The following is a 20,687-nucleotide window of genomic DNA, read 5'->3' on the forward strand; positions in this document are numbered from 1 at the left end:
GTTACAAACATTGCGGTATACAACCTCTGAAACATCTTACGCATTCAGATTTCCCTTTACTTCAAGATCATATATTTTGATCGAAACGAACTTACTGTATTCATTTGGTGGATAGTGCCCCCTGTTATATTACGAGAATTACCTTCAAAGATTAGTTAAAGTCTTTCCGCTCGGGACTTAACAATCTTACACGCGGCCTGATTACATGATGAATCCTGACAAACGACAACACAAGACAGAACACGATACAACACTAGCCAAAGATGGTATAGGTGTCACTTCCGATCCTCCAATAATGATGAACGAGGAGAACAACGGCATGGACGACGAAGTAGAAGCGGGGGGCCGCCACAATATATATATGTATAACGAAGTAGTGAAAGTCAATCCATCACACTGTGAGCTCTAGTAACAGGCTTAACAAGAAATGAAAAATTGAATTCATATTTAACAAAGAATTGGTAAATCGAACTTGATTATGAAATATCACCACAAGTTGTCCAAATATATATATAGCTTACCAACGAAAGTACGCTTTTAATTCCATTGATGGATAATGCAGTGTACGTGTATATTCATTCTTTAGAAAGGAACTTATCTGCATTCTTGAATAAATTTCCTTTAAGAACAAGAACAATCAATTGCTTTTTTCTGCTCTTTTCCAAGGTTTCGAATAACCATTTCTCTGTAAATATATACTCTAAAAAGCTAATATCAGAATATCGTCGGCTTTGCTCTCTGTATTAACATAGATTTTGAAGGGAATTTTGTGTCCACACATTGCTGGAAACAACATTTGCCTGCAATTTGAAGTCAAATATGTGTTAAAAGTACGGTAAATGGTACAATTATGCAGAATGACATGCTTATTGAGCTTTTTGAAAATATGGGCATTAGTTCTTAAGTATTGACAGCTGAATCCTGATTGGATATTACTGGTTGCCATGGCAACAGGAAAAAAATTTTTTTGAACAATAATCAATAGAAATGTTTGTTTTTAATTCACCTATCTACAAAAAAAAAAAAACTGAACAAAAAATACCAAAGTTTGCAGCAGTTGGAGGCATTTTTTTGGATTATCAATCACCTGTATACATCTGGTTACCATGGTAACCATGCACAATATTTTAACTTACAATGTATCCCATTGCTTTGCTGACATCTCTAGCAACATATATATATATATGGTTTTACGGTGTTTTGAGGAATTATTCATGAAATAACTGCAAAAAAAACTGTGATTATGTTGTAATTTTCAGTGCCAGCCGTAACCGACCCCAGTCTAGTTTCTAGTCGTTTTTATTTCGTTTTCATCTCTCCGAGTTGCAGCTTGCGCATGTGTAGAAGCCCACTTTATTGTGCTAAGCTGAGCGAAGGCGCATACCAAGTGATTACGACGCCCGAACGGTTTGGGGTCACGATCACTGGGTATGCAACCTCACTCGGCTTGCTGCAACTCGGAAAAAAATATACACGAAATAAAAACGGCTAGAAACTAAACTACAATGACCTCAGCTAGTGAGTTTAATGGCAAAAACCCTTGTTTGCCGAGGAAAAAGTCTGCGTGTGCTAAGACTACTACACGCACCACTGGCACTGGCGCCTGTAGCAGAGCTAGTGGTGCGTGTAGTAGTCTTGGCGTGCGCAGACTCTTTTTTGAACAATAAGGTCTTGTCGCAACTAAAATGGCCTGTAAAATTTTATTGATACCACAATTTCGAATCACATACTACCTAGGGGTGTTCCAGAGAGTCCAACCGACCACCCTATGCAGTCGAACCTTTTCTGCGGGGTGGGTTGAACGAAGTCATTTTTTCTGGGTCCCTGCGCCTGGACTAGAAAGCTCTGGCATGGCTGCTGAGTATGTCGACGAGTATGAGTGTTATGATGGTCACGTTCCGACTGGCTAATGTGACGCGCGTGTTTTTAAAAAATAGCATGCCTAAAATATACTAGTAGCTAGAGTCCAACAGTTAGTATTTTTATACTAGAAAAGCCTAGTATCATTTCGATAATTCTACTAATGCACGCTATGGACTGCAGACATATAGGAAATAAGTTTGCAAGAATCTGAAGCTTGAAGGAGGCAGATTGAACCTGAAGAAGAAGAAAAAGAAGAAATGCGAGTACCGATCATGGCCAGCGCCACGTTTTCAAAAAAAGGGGGGAGGGGGTGTGGGGGGGGGGGTGTAGGGGATGGGGGAGGGTGCACTTCCGGGTTTCAGGAACTAACACATTAAGAAAAAAAAAGGCCTTCAGCGTTTACATATCGGGTGACGTGGCACCCAGGTTTCCTTCAGCTGACACACACACACACACACACAAAAAAAAATGGGTCTTCAGCGCATTTTTGTCATATTCCATGACTTCCAGGTTTCTTCAAGGCCTGGCAAGTAATAATGTTATAACTTAAGGACTGGCTGGAGTTTCTAGATGTTCTAGCTGTCTGGTAGGCCTACTGACAATAAGCTAAAGAAAAAAAAAATTAAAAGGTCTTGTAAACAAGTTACTCCTGGCTCAAAAACAAATTTAAGCCCTTAACGTTAAGCTCTAACAATATTGTTAGTAGTACCGCGCTCAGATCAAGGTTAATTTTACTTAAATTTTTTCTAGTGCCACTCCGGGGTAAAAAAAGAGGGTTGGGGGGGGGGGGGGTTGGTAAAATGGTGACACCATACAGTGTCCTGTACCCGGTATATGTACTCCTATGTAGGCCTACTGTTGGCAAACGGCCCTGTTTATAATTCGACAAAATGTTGTACTGTACCACCGTGCCATACTCATGAGGTCTTCTGCATTTACATGTCTGTGTACGTATTAGTGTCCAAATGTGCTAAACAGTGATCGAGCTTGAGCTAAAAAGCACAGCACCTGAGAGATGACGTACTGGTACATTTAAGCGCATGTACATACAGTGTACGTGATGTGTGATTTTGCGATTATTACGCCGATCATAAACACACCTTTTTGTTCATTTTGAAAAGGCGTCTATATATCAAAATGAGCAAGGATGCAACCTTGTTTTGCACTAATCAAGTTTCAAAATGCTGCTTTAGGGTCCAAAAACGGGAAGCATAAACACAGTCCAGATTAGCGAAAACTTCTGGTGAGAAAACTGGCAGGCAGGTTGTAGACATACACAGGGAATGCCTCTTTACGAGGATTTTCTTACCCTACTTCGAAAGGGTCATAACTTTATTCTTTGGTGCTAATTGTGTACTGGTAATGTTTTTTGCTGAATTTCTTGAAATGTTGTTGTTCACTGTTGAATAGAGGAGGAAGTGTTTCATGATGATGACCCGTTTTTTGTTTAGTTTTATTCTGTTTTGTTTTGTTTTGTTTTTTTGCACAGCCTTTGCCAGAGAGCCCTTCTGCCTCAGACCTGGCTGACCTAGCTGACCTGGCTAACCTGGCTGTCCAGGCTGTAGAGGCTGACCTCATGGCTATCCAAGCTCCAAAGATGTGAGTACTGTAGGCCTACCTGAAAGGGAGTGTATGACTGGTACATATGGTATGAAGCTCATTACAAGCCATGAGCAGACTTCCAGCCATTCAGAATTTGTAGGACACAATCTAAAGTTTGATCATTGCCAGCTCTTGTTTCAATGAGAGTTTCCTATTTTTATGCCTCCGCCACGAAGTGGTGCCGGAGGCATTATGTTTTCGGGTTGTCCGTCCGTCCGTCCTTCCGTTTCGTCCGTAATCAACTTTGTGGACAGCGTAACTAAAATAATGTTTGAGGAATCTTACTGAAACTTGGCATGTATATGTATGAGTGGGTGAAGTTGTGCATATCAACTTTAAGGTGCACATGCTCTAGGTCAAAGGTCAAAAGGTCAAGGTCAAATGCTCAAAATTTCACTATTTCCCCCGTATCCATGCAATGCCTGAAGGTATTTTCTTGAAACTTTGTTTATATATGAACTACCCAATAAAGATTCTCCAGAGAGATTCTTGGGTCATGAGGTCATGGGTCAAAGGTCAAGTCAAAAGGTTGAAATTTCACGTTTTTCTCCATATCTTGGAAATGGTTCAAGGTATCTTTGTGGAACTTAGTATATATGCATGTACTGATGGGTAGTGATTATCTAGGGAAGTTGGGGGTCATGAGTCAAAGGTCAAGGTCAACCCGTCAAAGTGTCACTACTTCGCTCATATTTATGCAATGCCTGCAGGATTTTTTCTTGAAACTTCATATCGTATGCATGTATTACCCAATGGATATTTTGTGAGAAGTTTCTTGCCCAAAGGTCAAAAGGTCAAGTGAAAGTGCTAAACTTCACTTCTTCCTCCATATGTCGAAAGTAACTCAAGGTATCGTTATGAAACTTGTTACATATTTATGCATGTTCTACCTAACAGTGATTCTCTTTTGAAATTTGAGGTCAAAGGTCAAGGGTCAAAGGCCAGGTTTAAATGCTAATATTTTACCATATACTGAAATTACACTTTTTCCCCATACCTTGAAGATTACTAAATGCATGAACTTATAAAAGGGTCAAAAGCCAAGTAAAAATCTTCAAATCCCCAAATACCTGCACTCTTGACAATTTAGTCATTCATCCAATTGAACCTAGTTCAAAGAAAGTGAACATTCAGCACATTTGTGACAAATCTGTCATTTTAATATTTTGCCAATTATGTGAAACTGTCATCACACGTTGTCAAGACATTGTACTATGGACCTATTAGAAGAACAATGTATTATGGCGGAGGCATACCAGTCGCCATAGCGACATTTATAGATTTATAGTTCTTGATAATTTTACTACCTTGAATCCTATGGGAACTTCTCTTTCTTTTGTACTTTTGAACCATATTATCTGAATTTTTCAGTCAGAAAGGTTGAGGGTCTGCATGAGGTAGCATTTAGGTGTAACACTACGATGTCCTTCTGTTCACTTCAATCTGAAAAAAAAAAAAATTAAATGGATGTAATTTGGTGAAAATCAGACACACACAAAAAGAAAAAAAGAGAGAAAAGAACAAAAAAGAAAGAGAGAGAGAGAGGAACTTATTGCAATAGAAAAACTTCTTTTGTTGTCGTGAAACACTAACGTGGGTTGCATTCATGTAGTACCTTAATAATGATTTGAAAATCTTTCACAAAACTCCGAGGTGAAGTATTTGTCAAATTATTCCAAACTTACAATGAATTGACTTTGTTGATCCTTGAGGGGTTGGAGATTATTCAATGCTGGATTATGGATATCTATAATCTTCATGATATTTTCAGGGGTCGCACTTAACTTTTTTTTTAACTAGCCAGGCGGACTACTTAGAATCAATTTTGACACTGAAGCAATATTTTGGCTAGCCAGACGGACTAGTAACTTCAGAATTTTATGATTTTTAGCTAGTCCGACGTGATTTTGGGTGGCCAATGGCCAGCGGACCATCGCCAATTTCGAACCCTGATTTTTATAATTATGTTCATAATGAGTGATGGTTGTTAAACTAGCACAAAATAACAATTATGCGTTGGCTCATCTTTTCTCCTGTGCCTTCTCTAGGCCAACAAGCTGGACTCAAGAGATGGCGGTCCTGCTTTGTCGTGAGATAGAGTCCGTCAACCCCTTCCAATACACAGTGAGGACAAAGGAGAGAGGGCAGTCCTGGGAGGACATTGCGGCCAATATCCGTAAGCAAGGTCACCGTGTGACCAAACGAGGAGTGAGAGACAAGTACCATTCTTTAAAGGAGCTGCTAAAGAAAGGGACGTATCAAGATAAAGAGGGCCGCGTAGGGGAATTCGGCCAGATGGTCATGGAGCTGGTGAAGCTTGAGGCAGAGCATACGCGGTGGCAGCCAAGTGATGACAAATTGCCTCAGGATGAAACAGGACCACGAGTATCAAGGGAGAGGCCTTCTGACTGGATATATGATGTTGCCAAAAGGTGTGTGCATGGCAATCTCAATTTGGTGCTCATATCGACAATTTCACATTGCAGTCAGAAAATCCTCTCTTTCATTTGTTCTCGAAAGAATGTCCGGCCATACTCGATGGTAATTTAGAGTAAGAAAACTTTGTATACCTAGCTATTTCAGTTCTGTAAGGACCCCTTTGTACTTGTGGGAGAAATTAGCCAATTTTTGTTAGTTTGTAAGAAGGAATGAGAATTAGCGCCCAGATTATAAATGATTGGTCAGTGATAATTGGTAGTCTTTTGTGTTTTGCTCTGCCGTTTTCCTTCTGTATGATTTAGGATGAAAGCTGCCGAGCCTCGTCCAGAGAAGATATGCGCCGATGCGAATGTCGACACCCGTGATCTGCAGCTGAAGAAAATCGAGATGATCGAGGGTCTTCTAAGGGAGCGAGAGGAGGTGCTTAGGAGGAAGGATGAAGAGCTGAAGCTGGTGGAGGATACGCAACGACAGGCGCGAGAGGCCCGAAGGAGACGGGAGGAGGAGAAGAGGCGGGAGGAGGAGGAGGAGATGAGGAGGAAGAAGGAGGAACGGGATGAGCAGTGGAGGCGAGTGGATGCCCTGAGAGAGGAAATGAGGGAGATGCTGTGGCAACAAATGCTGGACCAGAATCAGATGATTCTCACGCTGCTGGAGAAAAGGGGGAAAATGAGTGTTCCTGCCAATCCACCTGCACTGTACATTGTGAAGTCCTGATGGTGGGCTGCGATGGCAAATCACTCTCGTCAACAACCACACAGTCAACTTGTCAGATCACAGTGAACAGAACGTGTCGCAAATGAACCAGACTCGCACTTGTGAAGTTCTCGTCAGGTGGCAAGTGTGCTGTGGAAAAATAACTCAACAAAATATTCAGAACAGTATGACATAAATGTACAAGCAGATGGGCTTGCACTGAAATGGACTTTCAAAGGCCATTTTTTATATGAATTGTCATGTTCTTCTTCCATATGCCCTGTGCTATCCCATCTTCATGCATGAATCAACAATCCACTGAACCCTTGGGGGATCTTTTCATTCTGATAATGTGCATTTTTAAGATTTTCTTAGTGCTCATTTTAGTATTCTCATTTGGAAGTGCGGTCTGTTTATTGCTATATTTTCTGAGAGCAGAAATTGATTCCTGCCACACAATTTTATGCCAGTAAAGTAGGCACTGTTCTCTCTGTGTCCCTAGTAATGAGAAAACACTCTATGCCCCTCAAACCAGAGAGCACTTGCACACACATGTGCATCTGCATTCATATCTTAACAATTTACTTGGAAAATACACTAGTGTGCTATAACACATTCATATTCTAGGCATTATGCTTTATTAGATTGTTCCTGAACACTAGAAAGCATGCTACAATGTTGCTCAACATGGCATCTATTGAAACTTTCAAACTGGATTCCAAGTTTAAGAATGCATTCAGTTTGAACAGGTGGATGACGATGCTTGTTCCCAGGTCTTCAGAGAAAGTGATATCCGTAATATGAAAAGATCAGTAAACTTTCATATTTAGCAACAGCTGTTGAAGAAGTGACACACCAAGTTGTATCATTCCCCTCCTGACAAATAATGTTGGGGTTTTACCAGAGGGGGATAAAGTGCAAAAGAGAGGAAAAATTATCTCTTCATACTTTTGTGATCTATTGTTATGTCAAGTGGATGTTACCTTGGGGAAAAAAAAGAATGTGGAACTGAAACGTGAAGACTTCATTTATTACATGAGAATGCATTATGATTGCAGTAGAGAGAACATTGGAGGAGAGGAGTGGAATAGTGATATACCGTATATATGCCGCATATTTTGCCAGCATTTTATGTCATAAATCAAGACTTCGTAGACAATTTTTGGAGTGGTTGATTTCGGGATCAAGAGCCACAGTGATGAAAATAAAAATGAATGCTATCCCATTCCCAAAAGAAATGTTAGTAGTTTCGTATAAATGTGGATATGATGCATTGCATTTCAGTCACGGGTGGCAATATTTTTTTGCACGCCTACATATATTGCATATACAATACAGTTGAACCTCTCTTATCCGGCCTCCCTTTATCCGGATCTCTCTATTATACGGACGCAATCTCGCCGTGATTTTCTTTTTTTTTTTAAATAATTACGGGAGGAAAGGGGGATTCCCAACTCCTTGAGAACTCCTACACAAACACACATAAATTACATAAATTACATATACATTTCTTAATAATTATTTAGGTAAATCATCCCAAGAATTTATAAAAGAAAATGATTTCATTCTTGCAAACACGAACCTCTATTTTGGGGTCTGTTACCGAGTGTAACAATCAAAAGGTTGCAGTATACACATTACTACATGTGGTACTACAATGGGCTACATTGTCATGTGTATGTACATGTACATTTATAAAGCATTGAGTCTCCCGTATCCGGCCAAATCCCTTATCCGGATGAGCCCCAGTCCCGACTTGTCCGGATACGAGAGGTTCAACTGTAGATACATGTACACCCGTAGGAGATACACACATATGAGTACATAAAGAAGATATCAGCAGCTTGAGCAAATTCCTAGCATAATGTGTGCTCTGTTATTCAATGCAATTCAGCAGTGTTGGCTTGTCAATTAGTGCAGATGTTGGTGCACTAATGAACTTTGAAGCCAAATGATATCTTGTCATATCTTGAAGATAGGAATTGTTGCGCGTACATGGAAACGTGGAAGTATGATTTGATAATGAATCCTGAATGGACTGGTTCATGATTTGTAGCAAAGACTTTTCGTGCTCATATTCCTTTAATGTACAAAATAAAAAACAAACTGTTTATCTCAAATACTGTTTTTGTTATTTGTTTTGATTTGTTTTGTTTTGGTTTGTTTGTTTGTTTGTTATTGTATTTTTTTTTGGGGGGGGGGGTAGGGGAAATAAAAGAACTGCAAGATTTGATCTCTAGGGAAGCCCAAACTTCTAAGATGCATAATCAAATGTGGTATTTGCAATAGGTATAGACGTGTGCCATTTGCTGTAAGTGCATTTGATTATGAAGTATTTTACATGTCTAAATTTCTTCCTTTTCTACAGGTTATAAATTATACAAAGGAAATTAAAGCAGTTATTTGTTTATTTTTTATTTTTTGTAAAGCCTTGCAACATCAATGTACTTGCTACTGTCGCTATTATGCATTTGATAAGTGTGAAGCTGTGAAACACATCAAGAAATGGTCCTCCAAACAAGATGAAAGATGTCACAATAAAGATACTAGAAAGGTCTGCACTTGTGTCATCAAAGTTTGACTTGTCAGTTGTCCAATTTATGGTGAGTAGATCTTCTGGAGCTTTGTAGCATTATTGTATATTACTGTATATCATAGTATGCTTTCAGATTACCCTTTTACTGCAATACCTTTAGTCAAATAACAGAGATCATATCATCAACAGTGATATTGCCTTTTCTGGTAAGATGAGGGTGTATTTGTGATAACTACTTTATATGCAATATATTTGCAAGTCTAAATTTTTGTGAATCGGGAATTCCTGACGATTTCGCGAGTGGTTAAATTCGTGATCGTGGACTCCTGTACAAGTCCTGTACAAGTGTACACGTGTACGTCACTTCACATCAGGATCAGAATCAATATTTTCGCATGTCTTTAATTTCGCGAATAGCACCTGACTCGCGAAATTTGCGAAAATAAAAACCTCACGAAATGTTTGGCGTATACAGTATTGACAGGATAAGTGAACAAATGGAACCTTGCATGAAAAAGTCGCAAACCAACATTTTTCACCTTAAACGTGTATAATTGTTTGTCTGTGTGTTTGTATGTATGTATGTCTGTACGTGTGAGTGTGTGTTTGTTTGCATGCGTGTGTTTGTGTGTGTGTGTGTGTGTGTGTGTGTGTGTGTGTGTGTGGCTGTACACAAACCTGTCTACAGTATTATATATAGTAGAAATGCAATTGAAATGTTTGGCTTTATGTCTGATTTGTTGTGTCATTTCAAAGAAATCTAGTTAAGATTTCAGAAAGACAAAAATATGATTGTGCTTATGCATCCACAATGGACATTAATGTGGATCTTGCACATAGCGACACCACATCAACACCGGTCTTAAAATTAAGAATACATGTATGATTATCGATCATCCCCTGGGGCTAGTGTTAGCCAATGGGGAAAGCATGTAAATCACCAATGCAAACAGTGGAGCTCGGTTCAGCAGACGACATTCAACTTGAACTATCAGATATTTATTATATTTTTTGTATATACCTGCTAACACTGCCTGATTTCAAGCTCAGTTTTTATCGATGATGCCAGTGTTGAGTTAGCTCTAATACTATGTAGCACTAGCACTGAACGTGAAATCACCCAATGTGCTTTAACAATGAAAGTTCATTTTTTGTTTCTGGTTTGTATGTTAGGTGGTTGTTCGAGTTCACTTTCCAGAGAGGGTGATCCTGCAAGGATTTTTCAGACCTCATGAAACAGGTGTGTTTCCATAATTTCACCCCCATGTATTTTCCTTCCAGCATTTCAGCAAACCTTTCAAATGTATACTTGGTACTGTGCAGTGGTATAAAGTTTACAATCATGCGCCTGACATTGAACTCTTGTACTGTAAAACCAGACATTTTCTTATGCATGCAACTTTCGCAAATTTCTTGAGGAGTCAAGATTCGCAAAATTAAAATGCATGCAAAAGTGTTTGTCTTCATAGTGCATTGAATGCCAGTGGCATATTCACGAAAGTTTCATGCAGCGAAAAAGACTGTCACCTCCAATTCACAAAAATTTCATGCCCCGATTGTTTCTGGTTTTACAGTTTATAACTACATTGATATATGACAATTTATACTGTTTGAGGAAATGTTCTAGTTGTGTATATGAATTCTTTATATCAACACGTGAGGATTTATCTTCAGATATTCATGTTACTGTAACCATTCTTTCTTGAAATACTTGTTTTATTAGGTTAAACTGTTGCGTACATTGCATTCCCGTTATGACGAACACAGTTATAACAAAATTCTGGTTATAATGAAATAAAAATTCAGGCAGTAACATTATCCACTCTGTATTTTTATCGTTTAAGTGTTCGTTTATAACAAAATTTCGATATAACGAGAGAAAACTGCCGGTCCCAAGGACTTCGATATAACAGGAGTCTACTGTAACTTCATTTTTGTATAGCATGGTTAGATATGTGGAAGGATTAAAAAGTCATTAAAGTAATTAAAAGTAAGTAAAGTACATGAAGGATTAGTTGTAAAATGTTGCATTGTCAGGGACCTGCTGACATAAAGGGTTGCTTGTCCTTTTCCATTCTTGTATATCTGGCGATATAAATTATATTAAATTTTTTGTCTTGTTACAAGAGAAATTTAAGTGAAACCACCTTCACTTGAAATACTTGTTTTAGTGGGTTTTAATGTTGTGTCTCTGCTTTCTGTTAACATGGCTTGTTATGCCAAAAGAAGTGCTGTAAATATAGCAGTATGAGGTACTAAATTTACATGGGTGCATGTCCCGTTCTGTTCTTGAATATCCGATGATGTCTACTTTGATGAAAGTGAAATATTTACCGTTATAATATTTTCCGTCATAATATTTTACATCTTCTTTCATAAGAAATTAAAGTGTCATATCTCCTACCTGTCTCTTTTTGCATGGCGCAGTTGAAGCTGTCAAAGAATTTGTCAGATCAAACTTGGCCGACAAGAAGCAACAGTTCTACCTTTGTAAGTGAAACTCTTCATAATCTGCTTTGATTCAATCGTCTTCATGGAACATTGCTGTACTTAAAGGGGATGGCTAGTAACCGATCAGTGGAAATCAGTGGGAATGCTGAGGGATGATTGTTCCAATCCTTGTGGAATTAATTTAAGAGTACATTATATATCTGCTGTTGTGTGAAAATTATTTGCTTCAGAACTGTCTCATATTCAAGTAATGTGCAGATTAATGCCCCGTCACTGACCAGGCATGCTAACCTGGAAACATTAAACTACACATTACTTGAATGTGAGACCATTCTGAAGCAAATAATTTTCACACAACAATAGATATATAATGTACACTTAAATGAATCCCACAAGGATTGGAACGATCATCCTCCAGCATTCCCACTGATTCCCACTGATCAGTTACTAGTCATCCCCTTTAAGATCAGTATCATGTATACACTTGGATTTACAATTATCTTGACATATTTCAGATACTATTTTGCAAAGAATGTTGACTTAGCATTGTCAACTATGTAAGTAGGTGGAGAAGGTGAAAAAGAGAAAAGGAAGGAAAAGAAACAGTATTTTTTATTACAATTTCCAATACTTGTTTTTATAGTCTTTTTTGTTATAAAAAAAAAAAAATAAATTGCTGCAAGAAACTGCTTTTATCTGTTACATACATGGAGTGTTTGGTATTTCATCTCATAGGTAGCATATGGCTGTTGGGGTGACGAAACCCCTTATCTCTAAAATGTCAAATGTTCAGGAGAGCGAAAAAACATGAAAGCCAAAGCATAATTATGAATGCGATTGCCTTTCCTTAGACAAGCTTTTGTCTTTTCATGATGGGGATAAGTCAGCTAGGATTTGAACGGGATATCATTTAACTGATTATCTGACAACTGATCCAAAAATAAAAGTGATTTTCACCAAAATTCGAGATACAAGCTCTTGTCACCCAGCAACAATATGCGATATTGCATCTCACTCTGATCCATTCTTTGAATTCCCCTTGTGAATTTGGTGATACCACTGATGTGTTTAACCCATTATGGATGGACTGATTTTGCTACAACATGCATTTCCCATAGACTCCTGCCTGAGTATACTCGGGACTCGTCCTCAACAGGTTAATACCAGCTGGAGTATCAATAAAAGAAAGTTCAAACCATATAACATGATTAAACGATGCTAATTTTATCCGTGATGTTCCCCTTTTCCTCCTTAGTCATCACTCCTCCCAAGACTGTTCTGAAGGATACTTCTCAAACTTTGTTCAAGGTAAGTCTCTGAAACGTCAGCCATTGTTGTGATAGATTGTAACATGTTATAGTGCTTATGTTTCAAAGATATTGGTGCTTTATAATGTAGGCCTTCTTATCCCTCAAAGTGTAGACTACCACTTCTTCACTGCCTTCAAGTGAGATATACTGTATGAGCTGAATTTTTCGCGTACAGATATTTTCGCGAATTGCTACTTGGAGGACATTTGCGCGTGTTGTTAATTTCGCGGTTGCGACGGTCTAACTGAACATAACTATTTGCGCGTTGTTATTTTCGCGTGTTGTTATTTTCGCGGTTCAAAGGCGATTCGCGAAATTCGCGAAAATAAAACCACCGTGAAAATTTCAGCTCGTACAGTACATGGAAAATGTTCCTTGTGTGTATAATAAGACATAAATTACTCAGTGATGCATATTACGTACAAGTAATCATACCTTTTCTAACTTCTCTACCTGTACAGGCCAAACTCTTTCCAGCGGCACTGGTTTACTTTGGCACACAAGATACAAGAGGTTTGCAGGTTTCTTTTTTTCCCCCTATCGCCCTTCATTCATTCATTCATTTCTTTATTTATTTGTTTGTTTGTTTGTTTGTTTATTTCTTTCTTTATTTATTTATTTAGTTATTCATTCATTTATTCATTCATTTATTCATTCATTCATTCATTCATTTATTTATTCATTTATTCATTTATTATTTAATTATTTACTTATTTATTTTCACTTTTTTCCATCTATCATAGATAGATGTGCGAAGCAACACTGACATGGCCTTGTCCATCTTTTTAGATAGGCATTCATCTTCCACTTATTATGTCAGTCCTTTATTTTGCTTTGTCATAGCTTTTATACATTTATGCAGCGTACTGTCCTATGTGCTGCAATAAACTGTCAAACTAATGAAGCTTGATACAGTAGTCAAAGCTATTAGATTTAAATGAGGGACTGTTAGAGTATTGAGGTAAGGAGCTGGAACATCTGCTTACTGAATTATTTGCTGTTTTATTACATCCATGCTGATTTCTGTAATATATGAATGAGTACAGTGATTGTTTCATGTATGTTTGAAAAAGTGGTCAGATGCTAAAAGTTGATAATGCAACTCTGAAAGCAAGCATTCTGAGGTGTTTTGTTGTGGCAGTGCGTATATCACTGACACAAAAGTCCATAATTCACATTGAAAACCGTCAAAATTATAATTGCCTTGCAATGTAAATGTGAGGAACATCTGTATTAAAAGGGATAAAGACATGTTTGTATGTGTGTATTTGTGTGTATGTTTCCTATGCTGTCTAAATTCTCTTGGGTATGTGGTTTTGATATATTTCCCTTTCTCTTTCCTTCCTTCATAACTTTGTTTCAGATTACAATCTTCATGAAGAGATCTTATGTAATTTGGATTCCCCTCTACAGGCTGAGAGTGCGGTTGCAAAACAGTGAGTACTGTGCGTGTGACGAATGTGTGTACATGTATTTGCTATGTAAACTTTGCAGATGTTCATAGTCCTCATTGTTCTGCTTCATATAAACACAGTTGGTTTTTTTAATGATTCTAATATCAATTTAGTAATCCCATTTGCTTTGAAATGCTTGAATGTGAGTGTAGATTTTCTTGATTTTAATAATGTTCTTCTTTTTTTCTCATTGAAGTAAGGCAGGGGCTTTACAGTGGCCTAGTTTTTAAAGTGTCAAACCGGTGTCATGTTGCTGTTTCTTTGCTTGCAAGGGATAAAAAGTTCTCTCACCATATTTTTTATTTTGTTTTCTTTAAGTTTTTCAAAAAGTGAACAGGCATCTCTGTAGAAAAACAGATTACCGGTATACCTCTTTTTTTCCCCCCACATGAATGTCACATTACAGTTGTCAAGTTTATAGTTCATATGATATTTTGTTGTATAATACTCCACTTCTACTCAACTACTGATTAACTTCAAGTCAATGTGAAGAGTAATCAGATGTTCAGAATCCTGGATTGATGAAGGTATTAATGCTGAGTTTATGTACATACAGTATATTGTAAGAAATTGTATTTTTTGTACAATGCTCAGAATGAACACTGGTGCCTTGAGGGCATCTTCTGCCTCGCAATCGTCATCTGGGTCATCAACCTCCGGAGCAGCCACCTCATCAGCAGCATCCTCCTCATCCTTCTCAGAGGGAGCGTCGGGGTCATCGACCTCCCAAGGCACACCTGGGCCGGTTTCAGCGACATCGTCCCAGCAGAAGAGGCAGGCCTCGCCCTCATCAGGGTCAGCTGTGGGGTCGACCAAGGTTCCCAAGTGGTTCAAGATGGGTGAGGACAAATCAAAACTGGTGTTGTAGCTATTGGACAAGTGGAAGACTGACCAAATCATTTTGCATCCATATCATTTTTACTGGTGTTTTATTCATGAATGGGAAATGGGGAACATACAGTTTTGGTTGAGACTTATTTTCAGTTTTATGAAATTTTTTGTGAGATAATGAGAAACCTCTCATGAAATATGAAAGAGCATGTAATTCCAAGAATGATTCAACGTTTATTTGATGAAGATTGGTCCTGAAATGGCTGAAATATCCAAAAAAAGCGATCTTAATAAAGTTGACAGGCCATGGCTTTTATTATGATCTCTTTGTTTTACCTTGTTTTTGGATATCTCAGTCATTTCAAAGCCGATTTCCATCAAACTTTTGATTCCCCTTAGAATTGTATGCTCTTTAACATTTCACAGAGTGGTTTCTAAATATCTCGCAAAACGTTAGAAGCTGAATCCTTGCCTCAACCAGTACTGTACAGTCCCTTTAACATAGGATCATTCAGTAAATTAAATCGTGTATTGTGAAGAGATTTCAGTGTGCAAAGACTCGGATGAATGTTGTATTTGTTTGTTTGTGTGTTTGTCTTTTCTTTCATTTTACTTCCTGTTATTCTATCCTCTAAATGTTGCATTGCATAGTTATAGCATATTGTATATATGGTTTTGTCCCTCTTTAAACATAGTTATATGTTATGTTTATGTATTGAACCAACCCAACTGTCAAAGGTGGATCAATTGAAATAGAACACAAAATATTGAACATATACCCACAGCTATGTGTTGTTGTGGTTTATGATGGCATTCACTATAGTGAAAGTGCTGTCATGGGTGTCAAATATGTCTAAACAAACTCTTGCATTGTTGTTATCATGACATGTTTTTTTTTTGTGTTGAAAGATTTTAAAGTGAAATGTTTGTTTTCTTCCTGCAGGCAAAAAGTGAAGAGGACAATCTTTGACCAACAGAGAAGGATATGGAAGGGAAGCTCCCCATTGGACTCATCAATGACATCCTAGAAACAGGAGAATACCAGTGATCTAGGATGAGACTGTCGACAACGTTGAATCTTCATCTCAGTTTGATTTTTGCACGTACCGTACTATAAGTGAACCAGACAGGATATATCTAAATGTTCAGAAGTCTGCTCTGCCCATGTATACTTACAGCACTTTATACATTTTTTTTTGTGTATTGTTCTGTTCTTAAATACATACATTTCAAACAGAGCATGTATGCCAAACTTTCCTGATGCTCATATATATATATATATATTTTTTTTTTCTTTTTTTTTTGGGGGGGGGGGTGTCAGGAAGCAGATCAAGGAGGAAGTCAATGCTTGCCTTATTTATAAACTGCCAGTTTGTCATGTTACTACATGTACTTCACCATCTGAATATGATTAAATCTTCACCATTTGTGTCTCTCTGTGTCTGAGTGACATATACATTTTCTGATTCCAAAATGATTTGGCATGGTGTAGAAAGCTTTTACATTCAGCATCAAATCTTCCCTGCCTGCACCACAAGCAGGGTAACAAGAAGGTCTTGTTCTGCATGACCAGCCATATGCAGCAGTAGCTACGATGATGCTTGCTTGAAGCATTTATATAATACTGTATAATATTTAGCGAGTCTAATTCTATACGAATTGTGACTCCTCAACAATGTCATATGAGAGGTTAAATTTGCGATCCTGGAGGACAGCAATGAATGGAGAAATGTACACATGCAAGCCTCATTCATGTCTGGATCAGAGTTAACATTTTTGCATATTAAATTGCAAAATAAAAACCTTGCAAGATGTATGGCATATACAGTACACAATATATTGGAATTGGCACAGCCATTGAGTCCATGGACTTGGATCCCTTGGATGAGATGGGATCATTTATGGAAGGGAAAGGTAACTCTGGGAAATCCACCCTCATTGCCAAGTCAAGTATAAATTGGTGTTTGCACTTATGGCAATGTCAAGATCCAGCATACTCCGAAAAATTGAATCTTATGATTTTTATTGCAACTGATGGACAAATTCAGTTAATTGATTAATTGAAGCTATTAATTCATTTGAATAAATGTGAAGTACTTGTAACTGCATGCTATAAGGAGTAGAACCAGCACTGGCTGTCAGGCAGAAGCTCGGTGGACTAATGGATAAGACGGCAATCCGCTGATCAGGAGGTCGTGGGTTCGAATCCTGCCCAAGTATGTACAACTGTTTGCCCATGTTTGTTACCCTGGCTACTGCTAAACTCTAAATAGTTCAATGCTTATTTGTGTTGATGTAGGACAGTTTGTCTATCAGTTACAAAAAAGAAACCTGTTGTTTGTCACTGTAATTTTAGTAATGATGCACATAAGATTTAAATACATGTACATATGTCTTAACTTGGACCTTTGGAGCGTCAGGTGCCATTTTTTCATGCTTGTTCCATTCAGCTGTACGATTCTAAATGAGAGTTTGTTGTATACCTACGTACAAGGGTCATAAAGAAAGCATAATGTGCAAGAACACTACACAACTGTGCAATGGTCAAAGGTAGATTTTCCTTTTTCTTATTTTTCAGTCTGCCCTATATTTGGCTTTACGTAACCAATACTTATACAATGATTCCTTTTTATTTATCACCAGTAGGTGTTGTTAAATTCTTTCAAGGTAAAGTGGGTGCTTGTTTGATATAACTTTGCAGATGTACCTGCTTAACTTAGGCAGAATTGTTGATACTAATGTGTAGAATTCTTTTGAAGAATTTAAAACTTTCTAGTAAAAACATGTCATTTCAATTAATGTTTACTTCTGAGGGTTTTATTCCATTCCTTCTCCCTTTTCATTCAGATTGCCCTCAGAAACATGTCTGTTCCGGCTTTTTTCCAGTAAGTTCCAGCAAATTTAGTGACGTTATTTCTGACATTTTAATGATTGACAGTATGTTTATGTCAGAAGGTAATGAGAAAGCGATAAGTGCAATTGTCGTGTCTGTTTTTCATTGGCTATCACTTATATAAGTGATGTTCCTAAAAGAAAGGAATTAGCAAAACAAATATCCTTGTAACATTTGTTTCAGTGATTAGATATCATTTTGTTGCAATTTGCATAATCAAACTACATGTATCGTCATTTACATGAAAATAGGTGATAACTTGTATTTCGAAAAGAAAAGTTTGTATGTTTTGTGTCTGTATTTTCTGTTCCTGAAGAAAGGAAAAGTAACAGCAACGTATGAAAATGTCTCTGTAATGTCATATTGGGTGGTGTTGACCATATCACAACCGAGACCCCCAAATCGTCTTAACTAAAAAGTAAATACTCATATTTGTGGTCAAATTCAAACTAGTGATATGCCAGGTGCATTCAAAAAATAATAATTTGACCAACGGTATAAATTAGAAAATGGTTTCTTTGACTACAGTTTAAGCGAATCAAGACAAGTCATTGCTGATACATCAGTGTGTGATGTTTAATAGTATGAACTTTAAGTACAAGCGCATGGTTTCTAGAGGTAAATAATTATGAAATCAAAAATGTCTTTCTCATATATAAGGCATCAAAGAAAATGAAGGCTTGGTGTTCAAAGGTTTGAAATTGTGGCACTATTACAGTACAGTGTACCGAGTACCTTCAGCACATGTGTATGTAGGAGCCTACTATGAGCATTTTGTCCACCTTTCCTGTTATATTCGGCGAACTTACATTATACAAAGCATGATGAAATGGTTCATGAAATAGAAATCAGTTGTGCTGACAGAAATCTGGTGCTGCATGACTGTTTGTAAATTGCATCAAGATAATGCTTATTAAAATAATTGCATTTCAACTTTATAACAGCGCTGTACTCAATCTGTCTTTGGTCCTGTAATACCAAGTATATGTATGTGTGTGTGTATTATATACACATGTATGTATGTTTGTATGTAGTATATATGTTGTATATGTAAACATGTTGAGATTTCACGAATTGGCTCCACAAAAAAATGAAGAAACAAACTGGTAATGCATTTTATTTTGGCCAATAAAGCATGAGTTTATTTGACTCAAATTTTCGGCGTCCACGCCTGTTGCGACACGGATTGTCGCCCCTACACGGATTGTCGCCTCCTGCTCGGGGCGACAATCCGTGACGGGCGTTGGCGGCACGGATTGTCGCCCCCTACACGGATTGTCGCCTGGCGACAATCCGTGTAGGGAGCTGGCGGCACGGATTGTCGCCCGCCCTCGAAGCACATTTTGCTGGGTAATATCGTTCTGGACATAATCATTGAAATACTAACACATAACGTACATGGCTATACATCCATGCAAACATGCCATGTAAAAAGTCATGGTGAGGTTTCAAGAAAGTGTGCATGTGCGCGTGCACATGATAATTTAGTGTCCGTTTGTGCGTGTGTGTGTGTGTGTGTGTGTGTGTGTGATGGAAGAATGTGTTTATTATGTCAGTTTTTTGCGTATGTGTTTTTTAGCTGCGCGTGGGGAGGGATAACTAGTAAGGTGTTGCTGGCATAAACGTTGATATTGATTTTATCAGCAGCTTTGAATTTGATGAGTTTGTTTGGCAGATTTGTATAATTATGAATTCGGAGTGGAGTTGCGTGCGGGCAGATGCTGCTTTTCTGCATACGGTCCATTATGTCTTATTTATCAACATTGGGAAATCGTTTCATCAGGAAGGAATGTGGTATCGGTTCGGGTGTGCGTCGGTATGTGGGAAGGGGGTTACATTTCGTTATTGCAAAAGTTTGTTACTCTGAAGGCTCATTCGTCCGAAGGCTCATTATTCCGAAGGTTCGTTATTCCGAATTTCATTTTTGGATCAACGAACCTCTATGTATAGTATAGGGAATTGTGTGTTTTGGATATTAAAATGAAGCCTCGGAAAAAACGAAACTTCGGAATAACGGAACCTTCGTTTGTGTGTGTGTGTGTGTGTGTGTGTGTGTGTGTATGTATTTGGGTTGGTGAATGTGGGTGTGGGATGATTTAGGTTTTGTTTAATCAGGGGTTGGTGGGTTGGGGATTGGATTTGAAGAAGGATAGTTATAAATGGTATGACAGATGTTGGTAGGATTTAATATTTAGGATAGATGTAGGCCCTAGATTTGTTTCGGATGGGGAGGGGAGGGGGTGGTCGGGTTTTTTTATGACTGATTTCATTCTAGATTCGTGTAATGTACTTACCAGTCATACCCATCCCACCAAAGCTTAACACCGGAGGAACCACCCCGAGCCCGGGGCGACAATCTGTGACGGGGCGACAATCCGTGTCGCAACAATTTTTTTGCCAACACGGATTGTCGCCTTCGAGGTCAAAAACTGGGAACTGCACAAGCGTCACGGATTGTCGCCAGGCGACAATCCGTGTAGGGGGCGACAATCCGTGCCGCCAGCGCCCGTCACGGATTGTCGCCCCGAGCAGGAGGCGACAATCCGTGTCGCAACACACGCCTTCTTCAGGATTGTCATTGTCATCGAATATTTGACTGGAATAAACTCTAT

At 38.3% G+C, this 20,687-nt stretch overlaps 2 protein-coding genes across 2 annotated transcripts in view; both read left to right on the top strand.

The window, feature by feature from the left end:
• The window catches only part of LOC140232108 (tether containing UBX domain for GLUT4-like), a 53,052-nt gene extending 36,627 nt beyond the window's left edge, over positions 1 to 16,425 (top strand). The window contains exons 12-18 of the mRNA XM_072312256.1: positions 10,310 to 10,376; positions 11,564 to 11,626; positions 12,843 to 12,895; positions 13,359 to 13,410; positions 14,261 to 14,333; positions 14,946 to 15,190; positions 16,126 to 16,425. Of these exons, the coding sequence (XP_072168357.1) occupies positions 10,310 to 10,376; positions 11,564 to 11,626; positions 12,843 to 12,895; positions 13,359 to 13,410; positions 14,261 to 14,333; positions 14,946 to 15,190; positions 16,126 to 16,136 (564 nt within the window). The 3' untranslated portion in view covers positions 16,137 to 16,425. The remainder of the gene's footprint in view (positions 1 to 10,309; positions 10,377 to 11,563; positions 11,627 to 12,842; positions 12,896 to 13,358; positions 13,411 to 14,260; positions 14,334 to 14,945; positions 15,191 to 16,125) is intronic.
• Positions 209 to 7,047, top strand: LOC140231664 (uncharacterized). Its single transcript, XM_072311821.1, has 4 exons — positions 209 to 331; positions 3,353 to 3,462; positions 5,514 to 5,897; positions 6,207 to 7,047. Exons 1-4 carry the CDS (start codon positions 209 to 211, stop codon positions 6,619 to 6,621), a joined length of 1,032 nt encoding a protein of 343 aa, XP_072167922.1. The 3' UTR covers positions 6,622 to 7,047.
• Positions 16,426 to 20,687: the final 4,262 nt, after the last annotated feature.

The sequence above is a fragment of the Diadema setosum genome, chromosome 8 (genome assembly GCF_964275005.1).
Source record: "Diadema setosum chromosome 8, eeDiaSeto1, whole genome shotgun sequence".
Taxonomy (NCBI): Eukaryota; Metazoa; Echinodermata; class Echinoidea; order Diadematoida; family Diadematidae; genus Diadema; species Diadema setosum.

Excerpts from the sequence above, each read along its gene's own strand:
- LOC140231664 (XM_072311821.1), top strand. The coding sequence starts at position 209 with ATGAATCCTGACAAACGACAACACAAGACAGAACACGATACAACACTA. Across the intron at positions 332-3,352 it reads ACAACGGCATGGACGACGAA|CCTTTGCCAGAGAGCCCTTC; the intron begins GTAGAAGCGGGG and ends TTTTTTGCACAG. Across the intron at positions 3,463-5,513 it reads GCTATCCAAGCTCCAAAGAT|GCCAACAAGCTGGACTCAAG; the intron begins GTGAGTACTGTA and ends TGCCTTCTCTAG.